The following is a 17,587-nucleotide window of genomic DNA, read 5'->3' on the forward strand; positions in this document are numbered from 1 at the left end:
TTGTATAGTGTGCCGACCGCAATTTTAGTAGTCCCCAGCGACTCCTTTAAAAGTGACGCCTAAAAATATTATAGATTTACTTTTAAGTCTTCTTTTCGATGAGACTGATAGTTTGGGAGGTATGGCTGCCATATTATGGTAGCCGAAAGTTGTTTTGAAGCTCAATTGACCTGCCGCGGCGCATTTGAACCGTTTTTTGTCGAAACCACGAATAAAAGCGGTGGGCACGATAACTCAAAGTTTACAACCCACATAATTCAAATTTGTTGACACATTTTTAAGTTAATTTTAGGAATTAAGATCAAAAAAATAAGTCAAAAGTTCAAGTTTTATTTAAGTCTCTTAGTTTAATTCGATTTGGAAATACACTAACAGAAACAAGTTACTTTCAATTTTCGGATGATCCTGTCACCATCTATGATGTCCACCAGACGGGTGGTTTTTTGTTTGCAGTGTCAGCAAAAATGGTTTCATCAATTTTCAAAGTGCGTGTTTTTGACACGATCAGATCAACAAGGAAGAACGCTGTGGTCGAGTGCGTGGGGGCAAAAGTGAGATTGCTATATGCAAGCAACAAAGAGAGATTGTAAAGCGCCACCTACCACCCATTTCAATATATGGTTATTGTGGGCGTGGCAAGACTTAGGTCAATCGACAGGTAATTAAAAGAACAATACATGCATTGTGAAATGGATTTCAGTTAACACTTTTTTCTTTTATGAAAACTGTAGGAGCCACAGTTTTGGGAGGTTTGTGGCCGTCAGATGGGGCGCGCCATGTTCGTGTAACAAACTTTCGCTGCTTACGAAGAGTAGGAATCTAATTACGATTTGGTCTTGTTTAATATTTTGCAGTTTTTATTTTATTTAAAAAATAGCATTCCTTATAGCAGAGTATTTGGGATTTATTGCAATTTTCGTACCGCAGTCCAAAACATCGTTGCTCTTCAAACCGTACAACAGCTCAGATTCGGTCTGAAATTTCTGTTACAAAATAAATATCAAATAACACGAAAACTAAATCCATCCATACCATTACGTTACCAAAAGTAATATCATTATAATCTTGTGAATCTTCTATATCCAGTACTTCCGCGTTAGAAATAATATGTTTCTTGAAATAGTAGATCGCTGAAGCATCATTACTTTCCAATATACCTTTGAAAATACTTTTCGTTGCATTGTGGTGTAGCTTTTCGTCTGAAAAGTACAATTCTAGAGTGTTCCCGTTAACGTAACTAGAAGCGTAAAATAAAGACGCTATGCGTGAAATTGTGAAATGATCTGCTTTCCTTATAGCCTGTGTTAATAATGGACCACATAGTTCTTTATATAGCTGCATTTGATTATCTTGAGAAAAGTTTCCAGCCGTTGAACATTTACTAAATAGAGCACAATAAGTATTTCCACTTTTTTCTATTGATAATGGAAATAGTAAAGCACACATTTTTCTAGGTACTTTAATTAAACCCACCAGCTGTATTTTAAAATAAGGCAGATGTTCGTTTCTCAGCTTTTTTAAAGCCACCACTATTCGACACTTTTTCTTTACGAGTATTTCTGTGGGCAACAGGAAGGCGTGGGCTTGGTTGTCGTGGAATATTAAAACTTTCCAATGGGAACTGTGCAACAGGCGCTGGTTCTCAATAGATATAAGGTTAAACAATGCATAAATGCAACCTGCGCGAAGACCCTGATCCTGCGCCAGCTGTAAATGCACAGCGACGCTGTGACAGCTAGGTACGTGGCTATGGAATTCTACAGACATTTTAAGTACCGCACTAAATATGTTGACGTCTTTACTTACAGAAATTAGTTTTTGCATTTCGTACTCCTTCTGTAGCTCTCGCTCAAACAAATGTTGCTGCCTTTTTTCAAACCGCGAGACTATGGAATTTTGTCTCAATCCCATTGGGCGATTTAAGTCTGAAGCCAAAATTTTTAGAATCGGACCAATGCAGTAAAATATGTTATTGTCGCTCAGACAGGCCAATTCTTTTCTATGGTCTACCCAAGTGCAGGCCTGAATGCCGATCACTGGCTTAATCAAGGTGTGGACAAAGCACTCGTCAAGCTGGATGTTGTACATAAATCTCAGTCGCACCAGCTGATCTCCGTCCGTGTAGTATATGTCACCATTGTCACTTGTCGCATCGTAATCCATCCATTCAGAACCAGTGTGATAAATCTGACTTTGTTTTATTGCAAGAAGACTAGATACGTACCACATGTCAACACTACCACTGCTGAGGACAACCAAACAAAGGTTCTCAATTGGTAGGAGGCGAATACATCTTACATGAGATGAGTACACGCATAGTAGCTCAATGTGGTAGCCTGGATATGAACTCTCTGATAAACCAGTAATATTACATTTTCAAATTGAAACTGCATTCCTGTGTGTAAACAAATACATATACAAAGTTTAAACAAATAGAAGCACGGCTTTCCCTCACACCTTTCCGATACCTTATTGGTAACAAAATAATATAATTATTAACTAGCATCAGTGGGAAAACCCAAAAACAGCGTTTGTAAGAATGTCTTGCAGATATTGAAAAATTTTAAAATTAAAAGATTAGAGTTCAATAAAATATTTGCAATACGGAACAGGTTATTTTCGAATGTAATTTATGTGCTCTAATTTATACGCTTTAAACTAGTGTTTATTTTGTAATTTCGCGAAAAAACAAAATTAGTATAAAATTTCTAGGGATAAAGAGAAATAAAAATCGATATTTATTCAATGTCATATTTAGTTATGCATCAAACGCTTTTACTTAAAAAAGATTTTCACAAAAAGCAAATCACTTGAAGTTCTGATACACCTACGGCATTGGTTGGACGGGTTCACCAGCCGTCAAAACCTTAAATATTGTTGTATAGTGTGCCGACCGCAATTTTAGTAGTCCCCAGCGACTCCTTTAAAAGTGACGCCTAAAAATATTATAGATTTACTTTTAAGTCTTCTTTTCGATGAGACTGATAGTTTGGGAGGTATGGCTGCCATATTATGGTAGCCGAAAGTTGTTTTGAAGCTCAATTGACCTGCCGCGGCGCATTTGAACCGTTTTTTGTCGAAACCACGAATAAAAGCGGTGGGCACGATAACTCAAAGTTTACAACCCACATAATTCAAATTTGTTGACACATTTTTAAGTTAATTTTAGGAATTAAGATCAAAAAAATAAGTCAAAAGTTCAAGTTTTATTTAAGTCTCTTAGTTTAATTCGATTTGGAAATACACTAACAGAAACAAGTTACTTTCAATTTTCGGATGATCCTGTCACCATCTATGATGTCCACCAGACGGGTGGTTTTTTGTTTGCAGTGTCAGCAAAAATGGTTTCATCAATTTTCAAAGTGCGTGTTTTTGACACGATCAGATCAACAAGGAAGAACGCTGTGGTCGAGTGCGTGGGGGCAAAAGTGAGATTGCTATATGCAAGCAACAAAGAGAGATTGTAAAGCGCCACCTACCACCCATTTCAATATATGGTTATTGTGGGCGTGGCAAGACTTAGGTCAATCGACAGGTAATTAAAAGAACAATACATGCATTGTGAAATGGATTTCAGTTAACACTTTTTTCTTTTATGAAAACTGTAGGAGCCACAGTTTTGGGAGGTTTGTGGCCGTCAGATGGGGCGCGCCATGTTCGTGTAACAAACTTTCGCTGCTTACGAAGAGTAGGAATCTAATTACGATTTGGTCTTGTTTAATATTTTGCAGTTTTTATTTTATTTAAAAAATAGCATTCCTTATAGCAGAGTATTTGGGATTTATTGCAATTTTCGTACCGCAGTCCAAAACATCGTTGCTCTTCAAACCGTACAACAGCTCAGATTCGGTCTGAAATTTCTGTTACAAAATAAATATCAAATAACACGAAAACTAAATCCATCCATACCATTACGTTACCAAAAGTAATATCATTATAATCTTGTGAATCTTCTATATCCAGTACTTCCGCGTTAGAAATAATATGTTTCTTGAAATAGTAGATCGCTGAAGCATCATTACTTTCCAATATACCTTTGAAAATACTTTTCGTTGCATTGTGGTGTAGCTTTTCGTCTGAAAAGTACAATTCTAGAGTGTTCCCGTTAACGTAACTAGAAGCGTAAAATAAAGACGCTATGCGTGAAATTGTGAAATGATCTGCTTTCCTTATAGCCTGTGTTAATAATGGACCACATAGTTCTTTATATAGCTGCATTTGATTATCTTGAGAAAAGTTTCCAGCCGTTGAACATTTACTAAATAGAGCACAATAAGTATTTCCACTTTTTTCTATTGATAATGGAAATAGTAAAGCACACATTTTTCTAGGTACTTTAATTAAACCCACCAGCTGTATTTTAAAATAAGGCAGATGTTCGTTTCTCAGCTTTTTTAAAGCCACCACTATTCGACACTTTTTCTTTACGAGTATTTCTGTGGGCAACAGGAAGGCGTGGGCTTGGTTGTCGTGGAATATTAAAACTTTCCAATGGGAACTGTGCAACAGGCGCTGGTTCTCAATAGATATAAGGTTAAACAATGCATAAATGCAACCTGCGCGAAGACCCTGATCCTGCGCCAGCTGTAAATGCACAGCGACGCTGTGACAGCTAGGTACGTGGATATGGAATTCTACAGACATTTTAAGTACCGCACTAAATATGTTGACGTCTTTACTTACAGAAATTAGTTTTTGCATTTCGTACTCCTTCTGTAGCTCTCGCTCAAACAAATGTTGCTGCCTTTTTTCAAACCGCGAGACTATGGAATTTTGTCTCAATCCCATTGGGCGATTTAAGTCTGAAGCCAAAATTTTTAGAATCGGACCAGATGATTTCTGTATAGGTAAGTTAAAGCCAATGCAGTAAAATATGTTATTGTCGCTCAGACAGGCCAATTCTTTTCTATGGTCTACCCAAGTGCAGGCCTGAATGCCGATCACTGGCTTAATCAAGGTGTGGACAAAGCACTCGTCAAGCTGGATGTTGTACATAAATCTCAGTCGCACCAGCTGATCTCCGTCCGTGTAGTATATGTCACCATTGTCACTTGTCGCATCGTAATCCATCCATTCAGAACCAGTGTGATAAATCTGACTTTGTTTTATTGCAAGAAGACTAGATACGTACCACATGTCAACACTACCACTGCTGAGGACAACCAAACAAAGGTTCTCAATTGGTAGGAGGCGAATACATCTTACATGAGATGAGTACACGCATAGTAGCTCAATGTGGTAGCCTGGATATGAACTCTCTGATAAACCAGTAATATTAAAAGTCAAAACAAAAACATGTCCAGCTATGCTGAAGATGTGAACGTAATGCGGTTGTTCCTCTTTTAACCCAAGCAGGTTCTGCACAAACTGTTTTTCCTCTTCAGTGACCTTTAAAGCGGTAAGAGTGTACTCGTCATGCTGCCACTCGCACTGAAATATGTTCTTATCGTCAAAAGTAATATCGAATGTATATTGCAGTGTGGACTTGACGTTTTCGAAGCTAGGAAGATCAAGATACATCTGTAACAGCAGGCGTTGATCCTCCACTTTTATCACGCTAAATCCATCATTTAGAACAGCTAAACAGCGGACTCCACTGACACATTTTATTAAATTTAAGGCCTTGATTGAGCCGAAGCAGTAGACATCTCCATCCGACATAAGCATAACCGTGTTGTACTTTAAAGTGTGCACGCTCCTGATATAGTGTTCTCCCAACATGGGCAGTGGAACTCGCACCATATCCATTTTAGTCCTGGTGTTATCTTTACGGTTCTTGAAGCGTAAGTTTAGCAAATAGTACTTGTTCCATGTGATAAACACAGACTTGCCGGCATGCGCTGCAGACACAATGAGTCCACATGCCAAAAAAAGGGTGTCATCCTTAATCAACCATGGGTTTTCATTTACCAGTTCCATGGCCAATGTATTGTCAATCTCGAAATTAATTGAGGCGCCTTAACAAAATACGGATTAGGCATTATTCTCACTAGGGGAAATCCTAAAAGACAACAACGGTATGAAATTAATCAGAATTCTACACCGTTTTCATTATGGAAGCTTCGCGTTTGCGCCCATTTAAGTGAAGAGGGGTGGAGGGAAAACTTCCGTTTCAGGGCTACAAAATAGAACTACGGTGTCTTAACTACCAGATTTAGCAGAATCAATTTTATTAAGCTTAGTACTCAGATCGGCTAAGATTTTAACTAGTCGAAAAATCTTATTCTTTGTAGTGTGACCGAAGTATTTAAAGTTCACCCGGAATGCGTGTAGCATGGTCTTACTGTCAAGCAGTTGGGTTTATTTATATTGACAAACGAAAAATTGGAGGATTTTAAAAACACGAATCTGTTGTTTCACAAAGAAATACAAATAAATGGAATGTTCAAGGGATGATATTATTTAATTTAATTAGTAGTTTAAGGCTTCCTTCTCTTGTCACGGATGCTTCGCCGTTTTCTCTGCGCCACTTGCAGTCCAGCTCCGATTCGCAATATGCCAACATGGGCCTTAAGTGAGTCGGGAAGACGGATTGGGAAATGGGTTGTTCCGCTGATGCTGCAGGAAGTCGCCCAGCATTCTGGCAATGGCTGGTAATAGCTCATCCAGGTGTCCCTTAGCGGGCGGCCTTTTTTCCTCCTTCCTATATAAGCCAGCGAGTTCTCCATCACCTCATAAGCTCTCAAGAAGCTGGCGGTGGTGGAGACCTGTGATTCCCCAATGGAGAGCTCGTCGGAGATCGTATGGTGGCTCTGCTAAAAATATACTTCTATCAGTACAACGTTAAGCCTAGTACTCAGATCGGCTAAGAGTTTTACTAGTTGAAAAATCTTATTCTTGTTGTGTGACCGAAGTTTTCAAAGTTCACCCGCAATGCATGTGGCATAGTCTTACTGTCAAGCAGCTGGATTTGTTGCCAGACGGAAAACAAATCAATTGGAGAAATTAAAAAAGGAGGAGTCTGCTGGTACACAAAGAATTAAAAAAAAACAATGTAATGTTTAACGAATGTTTTTATTTTTGTAAATTAGTAGTTTAAAGCTTCCTTCTCGTCCCACGGATGCTTCGCCATCTTTCCCGCTCCGCCGCAGTCCAGCTCCGAGTAACAAAAGGCATATTGAACCTTGAGGAAGTGGGAGCCGGATTGGGAACGGGGTTGATCCGCTAATGCTGCTGGAAGTCGCCAAGCATCCTGGCAGTGGCTGGCCATGGCTTCTCCAACTGTTCCTTAGTGGGCGCCCTATTTTCCTCCTCCACATAGAAGACAGCGCGTCCTCCAGCTCCGCTTAAGCTGTCAATTAGCTGGTGGTTTGGTATACGGAGTCCGAATGGAGAGGTCTTCGGAGCTCATATTATTGGTGGTTCTGCTAAAAAGATTCTTCTATTAGTACAACGCAACCAAATTATTTTGGCCAGATCTTACATTCTTTGCGAGGACACGCCCGGCAGAATGTCCATGTAGAGAGCGAAGTCCCACTCGGCATGTTCCTTCCCACTGGGATTCTCTAGTGGATCTCCTCCAGCGCTTCAACTATTCTGCGAATTTGCCCCTGTCGTGGTATTGCTTCCTGTCGGTCAAGTCCCACAATAATGGGCAACAGCTTGGATTAGGCGTCCATTTTCATCTGCACTGACCTCCCTTAACCGTTTTTCGGGATTTTCTTCCATTTAAAATTTCTGAATTCCCCACGGCTTCTGCGCGAACACCACCAAAGATTAATTTTCTTATTCTTTGGGCCGCGGCTAACGGCGTTCATCGAAAATTCACTCGCGAAATCTGGTCTTTTTTCTGGTATTTCCTTAGCTGATCTGAGTACCGCGCTGAAAAACAGACCCGACGAAAAGCTTTAGCCGCCTGTCTGGCTCTCGCTCACTCCTATGGTTAGCTCGCAGTTTTCGTCGATGTGAGTACTAGGCTTTCCCAAATTGTTTTGGCCTGAACTTACATTCTTAGCGAGGGACACGCCAGGCAGCGAAGTCCAACTCGGCATGTTCCTCCCACTGGCATATTCTAGTAAATCTCCTCCAGCACTTCAACTATTCTGCGGATTTGCTCTGTTGTGGTATTGCTTCCTGTAGGTGAAATTCCACAATAATGGCCACAGCTTGGACTAGGCGTCCTTTTTCATCTGCGCTGACATCCTGTAGTCGTTTTTGAGGTTTTCCTTTTTTTAATTTTATTGTTTCTATAACGCGTTTGCTCGAACACCGCCAAAGATTAAATTTCTTAAACCCAGTACCTACATCGACGAAACCCGCGAGCTAACCGCAGGAGTGAGCGAGAGGCAAATACGCGGCTAACGCTTTTCGTCGAGTCGGTTTTTCAGCGCGGTACCCAGATAAGCTAAGGAAGTACCAGAAAAAATACCAGATTTCGCAAGGTAATTTCGATGAACGCCACAGGAGATCCACTAAAGAATTCCAGTGGTAAGGAACATGCCGAGTGGGATTTCGCTCGATCTCCGACGAGCTCTCCATTGAGGAACCACCGGACTCCACCTCCACCAGCTACTTGGTAGCTAATGCGCAGATGGAGGACACGACGGCTTCTATAGGGAGAAGGAAATAAGGTAGCCCGAGAAGGGACATCTGGAGGAGCCATCACCAGCCATTACCATTACCATTACATACTACATTAATACATTACTACATTAAACCACTAACTAACATAAATAAAAACATTCGTTGAACATTCCATTTATTTTTATTTCTTTGTGCACCAGCAGACTATTCTTTTTTAAATTGCTCCAGTTGATTTCTTTTCCGTTTGTCAATAAACAAGCTGCTTGACAGTAAGACCATGGTACAAGCATTGCGGGTGAAGTTTGAACACATCGGTCACACTACAAAGAGTAAGATTCTTCGACTAGTTAAACTCTTAGCCGAACGCGGCTAACGGCGTTCATCGAAATTCACTCTCTAAATCTGTTTTTTTTTTTTTTTTTTGGTATTTTCTTAGCTCATCTGAGTACCGCGCTGAAAAACAGACCCGACGAAAAGCCTTAGCTCACTCCTATAGTTAGCTCGCGGTTTTCGTCGATGTGAGTCCTAGGCTTTAGCAGCGCTAAAAAAATATCTCTCTGAGTCAGCTGTTTACTATTCAATACTAATAATAACTTGAAATGTTTATTTCTTGTATTAATTCATTTTGTAGTGGCTAAATATTGATTGGTCAACTTTCGATTCTCGAGCTATTTTACACATTCTGGCAATTGGAACAGCGATTTTAGGCGGATTCTTTTATACATAGAGAATCGCTAAAGCGAACAGCTGATCAGCTTAAGCAAGCCGTATGCAGTATGTAGAGGCGGATGATATTCTTTGTGTTTAAAAGTCCGTTAAAATTTGTGAAAACCATAAAACAAGAAATATTTTATTAAATCTAAAAAAGCCAATAAACAAAAAACAAGTAAAAAATCTTTTTGAAGATCCGCTGGGAAGCCGGTGCAGGAAATATCCTAGGTAAGTGGTCTGAGTCCAGGAGTGAGGACGTAATTAATGGACTTTCCATTCCAGACCTGACCAGACCCAGTGAGACCCATTTTGTTAGTTGAGTGTTAAATTTGAATTCATCTGTCACGATGCAGGTTGTCAAACGTCGGTTTCCTGAAGGTGTGAGTCCGGCGTTAAGTTCTATGAGTGTGTGATCGGACAGGGCTCGGGGTCCCACGGCCCCTGGGCTAGCCTGAGAAAATCCGAAACATCACGCAGGACCAACCAGGTTCTTAACAGATGGCGCCCAATTTTGAAACGGCAGCACTGTGAACTTCACAGTGGAGAAAATATAATTTACTCCTGCTTTGAGAAGTGCTTTTTGGACAGAGCGGTTGCTCGCGAGACTGCTCGGTATTGAACATGAATCAAAGACCAGGAGGTAAATAAAGAAATCAGCTTATCAAGGTTCATATCTCTACGAGTAATTTTCTCTGGCTCACATCGGCGTCATCCACTCGGCACTTGACCGGAGTAGATTTGCGATCGATGTGATACTGTGTGATAATTTCTCAACTGTGATATACATCTGTGATATAGCTAAAAGTAGTTAGAATAGGAAGTATAAAATACATGGACAAGACAAGGACGGGACATGTCAGAAGCCGACGACTAGGTCAAAATAAACTTTTATATGGCCTACTGCGATCTGTGAAAGCGAAAATGGCCAGCTACGAAACTGTGCAGAAGAAGAATTGTTGACAGTATGCGTAGACGCTTGGCGGACAGACAAAAGACGGATTTAGTTAGGCAAATATATAAAACATTGGGTCTTGTTATAATGATGAAAGTGGGAGATGCTTAAAAAGTAAATAGGTTTAATCAGACTAGTTAGAACGAATTAAATACTTAACGTAAATGTAAAACTAAATGTATCTAATTCCAATTGTTTCCTTTCCGGGGAAATAACTTTTCGGCATCCGACGTCCAGTTCATGGTCAAACATTAGTCCTATGTCCTGATGCGTTCGAGGTGTAACCGGATGTCCTTTATTATTGCAATAAGGGAGAAAGTAGCTTCCGGATTGGGGAAGAGGTTATTCCTAAGGGAAACGAAAGTTAATAAGAATTGGGTAAAGATTTGGCATTTCTCGACTATAAATCATCAATTAAAGTTGATGATTTGAATAGTTCACGAAACCAAGTTGTTCTTATTGTTTTTAATTGGAAATGGCTACTTATTGGTTGGTTATGGTTCGTTTGTACTCCGTCATCCAGAATTTAGTGGACTTCTTTCTTCCATTTATCTGTGAATAAATTGATAGGAATTCCGTCAATAATTGAAGCTTAAGTAGTTATACCCGTTACTCGTAGAGTAAAAGGGTATACTAGATTCGTCGGAAAGTATGTAACAGGCAGAAGGAAGCGTTTCCGACCCCATAAAGTGTATATATTCTTGATCAGGATCACTAGCCGAGTCGATCTAGCCATGTCCGTCTGTCCGTCTGTCCGGATGAGCGCTGAGATCTTGGAAACTGTGAGAGCTAGGCTATTAAGATTTGGCGTGCAGATTCCTGAGCTTCTTACGCAGCGCAAGTTTGTTTCAGTAGAGTGCCACGCCCACTTTTACGCCCACAAACCGCCCAAAACTGTGGCTCCTACAGTTTTGATGCTAGAATAAAAATTTTAACTGAAATGTATTGTTCTCATCAATACCTATCGATTGACCTAAAAAAACGCCTACTTTATCGCCAAAAAATTATTCAAAAAATCGTAAATATGAACGTGGATATCTCGGCAACTATCAAAGATAGAGAATCGGGATTTCAGATTTTGATTCCGTAGCTTTGTACGCAGCGCAATTTTGTTACGCGAATATGCCACGCCCACTCTAACGCCCACAAACCGCCCAAGCCTGTGGCGCCCACAATTTTCATGCTAGATACAAAATTTTAACTGAACTGTATTGGTCTCGTCAATACCTATCGATTGACCCAAACAAAATTTGCCACGTCCACCCTAACGCCCATAACGCTTAAATCTGTCTACCGCCGGTAGGTGGCGCATTTCAGTCTTGGTTTGTTGCTTGCTTATCTCCATTTCCCTTTGGTCCCTTTAGCTGAGTAACGGGTATCTGATAGTCGAGGCACTCGACTATAGCGTTCTTTCTTGTTTGAATTATTTTTAGGGCTTCAAGGATGCCTAAGATTTCATCTAATTGTATTGAAGAGTAGGGAGGTAAGCTTCCGAATGCTAAGGTTTCTGTTTCTGTGGTGATTGCGAATGTTCTTGTGGAGTTTTGTTGGGATCCGTCGGTGTATATGAAGTTGTGATTTTGGAAAAGTGATTTTGCTTCGTTAAAGAGTGTTTGGTATGTTTCTGGTGTTGTTTTATTTTTGTTGTAAATATGTAATGATGTATTGATAGTGTTGCTTGGTAGTTGCCAGCCGGGTTTTAATTTGTTGATTGTTTTTGGTTTGTAGGGTATGTTGTATTTTTGACATATTGTTATTGCTGAATTGTTGATGTCCATTTTTTCGTGATCTTTTTTTTCTTAACTAATTTATGACTCGGAGTGTCTTTTGAGTGTAGTAAGGACTTAAAGATTTTTGCGGTCAGATGATCCCGTTTTTGTTCTATTAATGGTGTATCTGTTTCACATAAAAGATTGTGAATAGGTGTTGTATAAAATGCTCCCAGAGATTGCCGGATTGCGGAGTTAAATGATGTTTTTAATTTGTTCAGAAAACTTTATGAGGTGTCCGTAGTCAATTTTGTTAATAGAACTGCTTTTGTGACATTTCGTAGGGTGTTACAGTTAAATCTAGGGCTAGCTAGGCATTTTATGATGTTCAGTCTGGTGGAGAGTGCAGGGGTGAGAGCATTGGTGTGGGTGTTAGAGTTGTATTTCTTGTTAATCTAAAGGCCAAGGACTTTGATTGATGTTGTGTTGTTTATAATGGTGCTGTTGCAGGTGATAGTGCAGTTACAGTTGTGTTTTTTACAAATGTGTAGGTGCTGGCATTTTGTTGGAGAAAGAGTGGCACCAGAGTTGTTGCCCCAATTTTCAATGTCTAGAAATAGTGGGTTTAGGTTGTAGTTTATGTTTTTGTTTTTTTTCAGGTTTATTAATTTTAAAAAAATCGTCGGAATAGTTAATAATCTGAAGTTAATTTGTTTGTGCTGGGAGATTATGTTTGCGAGTTTGTTAAAAGCTATTATAAACTAGTCGACTGATATCGGTGAGACTTGAGGTATGCCGTTATCAAGAGTACGTATGGTAGAGTTTTGTGTTTCTACTCGGACTGTTATTTTGCGGTTGCTCATAAAGTTTTTAACATAGTTTATTATTTTTGGTCCACATTTCCAATCGATAAGTTGGTCTATTATTGAGTGTGCACCCACTCGATCAAATGCTCTTGCAAAGTCAAGAGAGACGAGTGAGATGTACTTTTGGTGTTTAGTGACTTCGTTATGAGATGGTCTACAAAAAGTAGACTATCTGAAGTCGATTTTCCTTTTTTGAAACCGAATTGGTTTGGATGTATTAGTTTGTTATTGGTTAAAAACCACCAAAGTCCAATATTTTTCCTATGCAGCAGTTAAGAGAAATGGGTAATGTCCGTTTTATTCTTAATTGGTTTGAATATGGTTATTATAAGGCTCGTTTTGTATGATTGTGGTATGTATGTTGTAAAAATTTTGTTAAATTGGGTACACAGATCGGCCTTAAAAATAAATAAATAAAGTAATTATTAAACAATAAAGGTAAAACTATGTTGGTGAACATGGAGTAGAGTAAATTGGATGGGAGAGGGGACCACGTAAGAATGGGTGTGTAAGTGAGTACGAGGGGAATGTAATATTCGGGGCGGCTGCTGAACAAGTTAGTTCAAAGCAGGTCGCAAGGTCGGGGGGGATGAGCATGTGACCTACAGTCCAGCAGGATGGTCCAGGCCATGCCAAATACCGGTAGTCAATTTGTTAGTTGAGTGTTAAATTTGAATTCATATGTTACGGTGCAGGTGATAGTGTTGTCAAACGTTGGTTTCATGAAGGTGTCAGTCCGGCGTTAAATTCTGTGAGTGTGTGATCGGAAAGGGTTCGGGGACCCACGGCCCTGGAAAGTGAGCTAGCCTGGGAGAACCCGAAACAACACGCAGGACCAACCAGGTTGCTAAAACGGTGTTTATGCACACTCGATTTTGCTCTATTCATGAAATGAACTCATGAAATAGGCATAGCATAAACACAGTAAGTAACGCAGTAAGAATTTTCACAAGTTCAAGCCGTTTTGATCGCTTTAAGTATTTATAATACCTTCCTCGCATACGATTCTTTGACTGTATATATTTTTAGGAAACAATTTTGGAGGTCGACGCTCCTTTAAATTGTTTTTTCTTTAAGTAAATAATGTAGCTTTTGGAGCAACAGGAGTCAGGTTTTGCCATGAAGAACATAAGCTGGGGGTTGTTCAAAATGATTCAGAAACGACAAGTACAAAAATACCCTAAACTAGTAAAAAATACTGAGTAAAAACATTGGAATACTGAGTCGATTTGCGTTTGCGGTCCCATTTTCCTCTGAGCTATACCGACATATTCCCGTCTTTTTACAGAACGTGTATAACTTTTTCATTAAATAGTCTCTAACGCCAAATTTGGTCGCGAGAGCGGAAACCCCTCTGTGTGAATAGGGTATTATAAATCTATTAATTTTTGGTTCTTGAAATGCCGAATAGTCTGAGGATGGCTTTGTACTTTGAGGAACGACGAATGTTTCATCGATGTTTAGAATAAAATTTTTTTAAAATCACAGTTACGTTTTATTTCCAATGCTTGTTTTTGTTTAAAAACAATAATTTGTCGACGACAGTCGGGGAAAGTCTTGTGCGGCGGTGGGAAATGAGCTGACCAGCTTTGCTAAATACGCGTACACTCACACGATGAGCGGAAATGCTAAACTCTTGGATAACTTTTTGAATGCTTTATCAGTAGAAGCTTCCCGCTTTTTTTCGCAGCGCGCTCCTCCATACTGTCATCTAAATTTGAAGTTTCTAAAAAAAAGAAATATTTTCATACAAATACCAACTAAACGTTCAAATGAACATATGTACACACATATATATGTGTGCAAGCAGGCATACGTACATGTAAATGCAAATTGTCGCCAGCCAACATAACTCTAATATGAAAAATGTATACATAAGTAATTTATGAAAATAATTTTATACAAATTTACTTACATTTTACAAGTTTTCCTTCGATGCGTAGTTAGAGATGGAAGACATCGATGTTGGCTTGGCAAACATCGATATCAACGATTTTTTCAAAACATCTTGGATGCTTCGCCACCTCTACTTAGCTAATGACATGTTTTTCTGTTTTCCCACGACTGCCCACTTCTAATATAATTGCCTGTTTATGTGGAAGAATTTCGTGAAAAATTCCTTCAAGATAAACGTCCCCTTTTTGATCTAATAAAATTATTAAATCCCTAATAGGGACTTATGAATTGTTAGAAGTGCGAAGAAAAGTTTCTATCATTAAGATTTCTACCATTTTTAAAATTTCGATTGACCTAAAAAAAGATTTTAACTGAAAATACTTATCGATTAACCTATAAAAAGTTTTGCACAACCACTCTAACGTCCATAACGCTTAAATCTGTCTGCCGCCCAAATAGCACTCACCAAAAATTAGCTCCCTCGATAAAAGCGCTTTCCTGTCTACTGCAAATTGGGGAAGTGGTCAGAAATATTGGTTTTCTGTTTTTAAGCTTCGGGTCTTGCCCCAAGGTTGCCCACTCTTTCAAGTTCCGAACCATTTTTCTCTCTTTCATTTCATCAAATTCTTTTTATTCACCCTAACCACACTTTCTTATGCCCATGCGATCTCTTAGCATATACAAATAAACTTACCACACTAAAAACATTACAAGACTTATCACTAATCAATTCTCACCCTTTCCGACGTAATAAATCCACTAAAACGATCTTTACCTTACTTTCTCGTCTCGTGGATGCTTCGCCAGCTTCTCCACGTTATCTGCAGTCCAGGTCGGATTCCCAATGTTCCAACATGAACCTTGTGGGAGTGGGAGCCGGATTATACTGGGTTGTTCCACTGACGCTGCAGGAAGTCGCCTAGCATCCAGGCAATGGTTCCTCCAGCTGTCACTTTTCCTTCTGCCTATAGAAGCTAGCGCGTCCCCCAGCTCCGCCTTAGCTGCCAAGTAGCTCGTGGTGGTGGAGTCCAACGATTTCCCAATCGAGAGGTCGTCGGAGATCGTGTTACTGGTGGCTCTGCTAAAAAGATACTTATATTAGTAAAACGTAACTAAATACTGTTTGTCCCTAACCGAAGTAGACACTTCTGGGTCACACCGCGTGACAAGGGGGTAATGAGCACTTGTCGCTGGCACAGGGACGCCTTGCTGGCAGGACGATCGCGTCGCGGCAGTGGTAACGATGGTTACTGCGATGCCGGACCACAGGCGATGCTGAGCTGCGCTGAGGTTGAGCTAACGTGGTTAGCTGCTAGTTGAGATAGTGTATTACGAGCCCTATTCCCAGAGGTATGAAGTAGAACCGCGGAGTTATGAGGTGCGTTGATAACTGATTTATTCTTCATTTGATACCTGCTTATATTCTACTTGGAACACGGAAGTTTAGTGTAATGGTTAGTGAAATAAGCTATATTCTAAAGTAGGTCAGGGAATTATGATTATGGTAGCAGTTTGCGGAGTTGGCTCGGCTGACACCGCAAATGTTCTGACTGTGACGGTGAGTTAGTGAGACATATAATATGCTGATCAGCAATTCTCATCAGCAGTGGGTCCTACTGAGCGCCTGGTATTGATTCCAACTTGGCTACTGCTTGATTTGTTGGGTGCTGGTCATGTTGAGCACCCTTGGGTATGAACATTCTCCCCCCCCCCCCCCCATTGAGGGGTACCCTCAATTAAGGCGTGATGTCGGTCAGCCCTTGGCCGAATTTTATAGGAAGCACGTAACAAATCATTGACCGAGGAGGATCCTTCCTTCAACTCCGACAGTTCCTGTTTGTGATTCAGGTCCTTCACATCTTCTTGATGCTGCTTAACACTCCCCTTTGCGATAAAATTGACATTACCGTGGGGACTGAAATTGTGCCCTCGTAGAACTTGATCATTTGGCACGTCTATGGTATGTGGACCTTCTGCAACAAAACTAAGATATTTCTTGGTTAAGTTTAGAAATGTTGAATAAAAGTCAGACTTCTTGTAGGTTTTAAATTGATGAGAAGTTGGTTCTATATTAATTGGTTTTTCTCTTGCAGTATAAAGTTCAGTCAGCTGCAATGAATCATTATATGTATCGGTTGATTCTCGATCAGACGAGTCAGTGTCGCTAGTTCTTGTTTGGCTACATATATCTACAGTCTCTTTTATTTTATGATTCATCAATGCTACGTTCGTTAAATGAATCCCTTCTTCATCGAGTGAAATCTCATTTTGGCGTTTGCTTTCCTCTATATCAAATTGATTAATATTCATCGGATTTTTATCTTTCGTTGGCTCATAAGCAGCGTTCGTTCCTGCAAGATCATCTCTGTCTTTTACCAGAATAGGGTTGATTTCAGTATCAGATAATGTTTCTTTATTGAGATAACCTGTGATTACATAACCAAGCCTTGTGCCTTGTGCCAAAGATTTATTAGGTCCTAGTTCAACCCCTAAGGTTAGGTCAATGAGTCCAGGTTGCCGAAAGTCAGGATCTGCTAACGGCAGTCCCTCGGGAATATTGAGATTGGTATCAATCGGTACTGACGGTTGGTCTGTGATGACTGTGGGCATAATAAATACCTCTAATAGTGTTTCAAACCCTGATTTACATAATGAGAGCCTTAGTGTTGATCTGATTGCTGTTGATATTTTTCCTCCGATTCCAGATATTTCAATCGGTGACTTTTTCTTAAGGGATAGCAGATCTGCCATCCTCCTTGAGATAAGATTAACCTGTTATCCACCATCTATTACAGCGCGACATGTTTGTAGTTGACCGTTTGGCCCTTGAAATGATACCTTGGCGGTTCCGAGCAGAGTATAGCCTCCTACGTGGTCGTAGCCTGCAATGGATGCTGCTCCGGCCACTAGATTGCTAGTCGGTACTTGGT

The 17,587-nt window shown here is 40.0% G+C and overlaps 1 protein-coding gene and 1 long non-coding RNA gene across 18 annotated transcripts; both read right to left on the bottom strand.

Moving 5' to 3' along the window:
• Positions 1-829: 829 nt before the first annotated feature.
• LOC119562383 lies at positions 830-6,317 on the bottom strand. Of its 14 annotated transcripts, XM_037875567.1 has the most exons (4): positions 5,268-6,317; positions 2,225-2,360; positions 1,033-1,237; positions 830-983 (listed from the first exon to the last, which is right to left on the bottom strand). In XM_037875567.1, exons 1-4 carry the CDS (start codon positions 5,917-5,919, stop codon positions 867-869), a joined length of 1,110 nt encoding a protein of 369 aa, XP_037731495.1. In that variant the 5' UTR covers positions 5,920-6,317; the 3' UTR covers positions 830-866. The 14 variants fall into 14 exon arrangements, with proteins under 14 accessions (XP_037731495.1, XP_037731487.1, XP_037731485.1 ...); XM_037875559.1 differs by lacking the exon at positions 2,225-2,360 and having other exon boundaries at positions 830-974; positions 1,033-1,952; positions 4,830-6,316; XM_037875557.1 differs by lacking the exon at positions 2,225-2,360 and having other exon boundaries at positions 1,033-1,952; positions 4,830-6,315.
• Positions 6,318-9,343: 3,026 nt separating this feature from the next.
• LOC119562385 lies at positions 9,344-14,821 on the bottom strand. Of its 4 annotated transcripts, none has more exons than XR_005221821.1 (5): positions 14,677-14,821; positions 14,582-14,615; positions 14,374-14,487; positions 10,670-10,738; positions 9,344-10,534 (listed from the first exon to the last, which is right to left on the bottom strand). It is a non-coding gene; the product is annotated as an uncharacterized LOC119562385 (long non-coding RNA). The 4 variants fall into 4 exon arrangements; XR_005221819.1 differs by having other exon boundaries at positions 14,254-14,487; positions 14,677-14,816; XR_005221820.1 differs by having other exon boundaries at positions 9,344-10,738; positions 14,677-14,814.
• Between the last annotated feature and the right edge of the window lie 2,766 nt (positions 14,822-17,587).

Source organism: Drosophila subpulchrella, unplaced genomic scaffold (assembly GCF_014743375.2).
Source record: "Drosophila subpulchrella strain 33 F10 #4 breed RU33 unplaced genomic scaffold, RU_Dsub_v1.1 Primary Assembly Seq437, whole genome shotgun sequence".
In the NCBI taxonomy this organism is placed as follows: domain Eukaryota; kingdom Metazoa; phylum Arthropoda; class Insecta; order Diptera; family Drosophilidae; genus Drosophila; species Drosophila subpulchrella.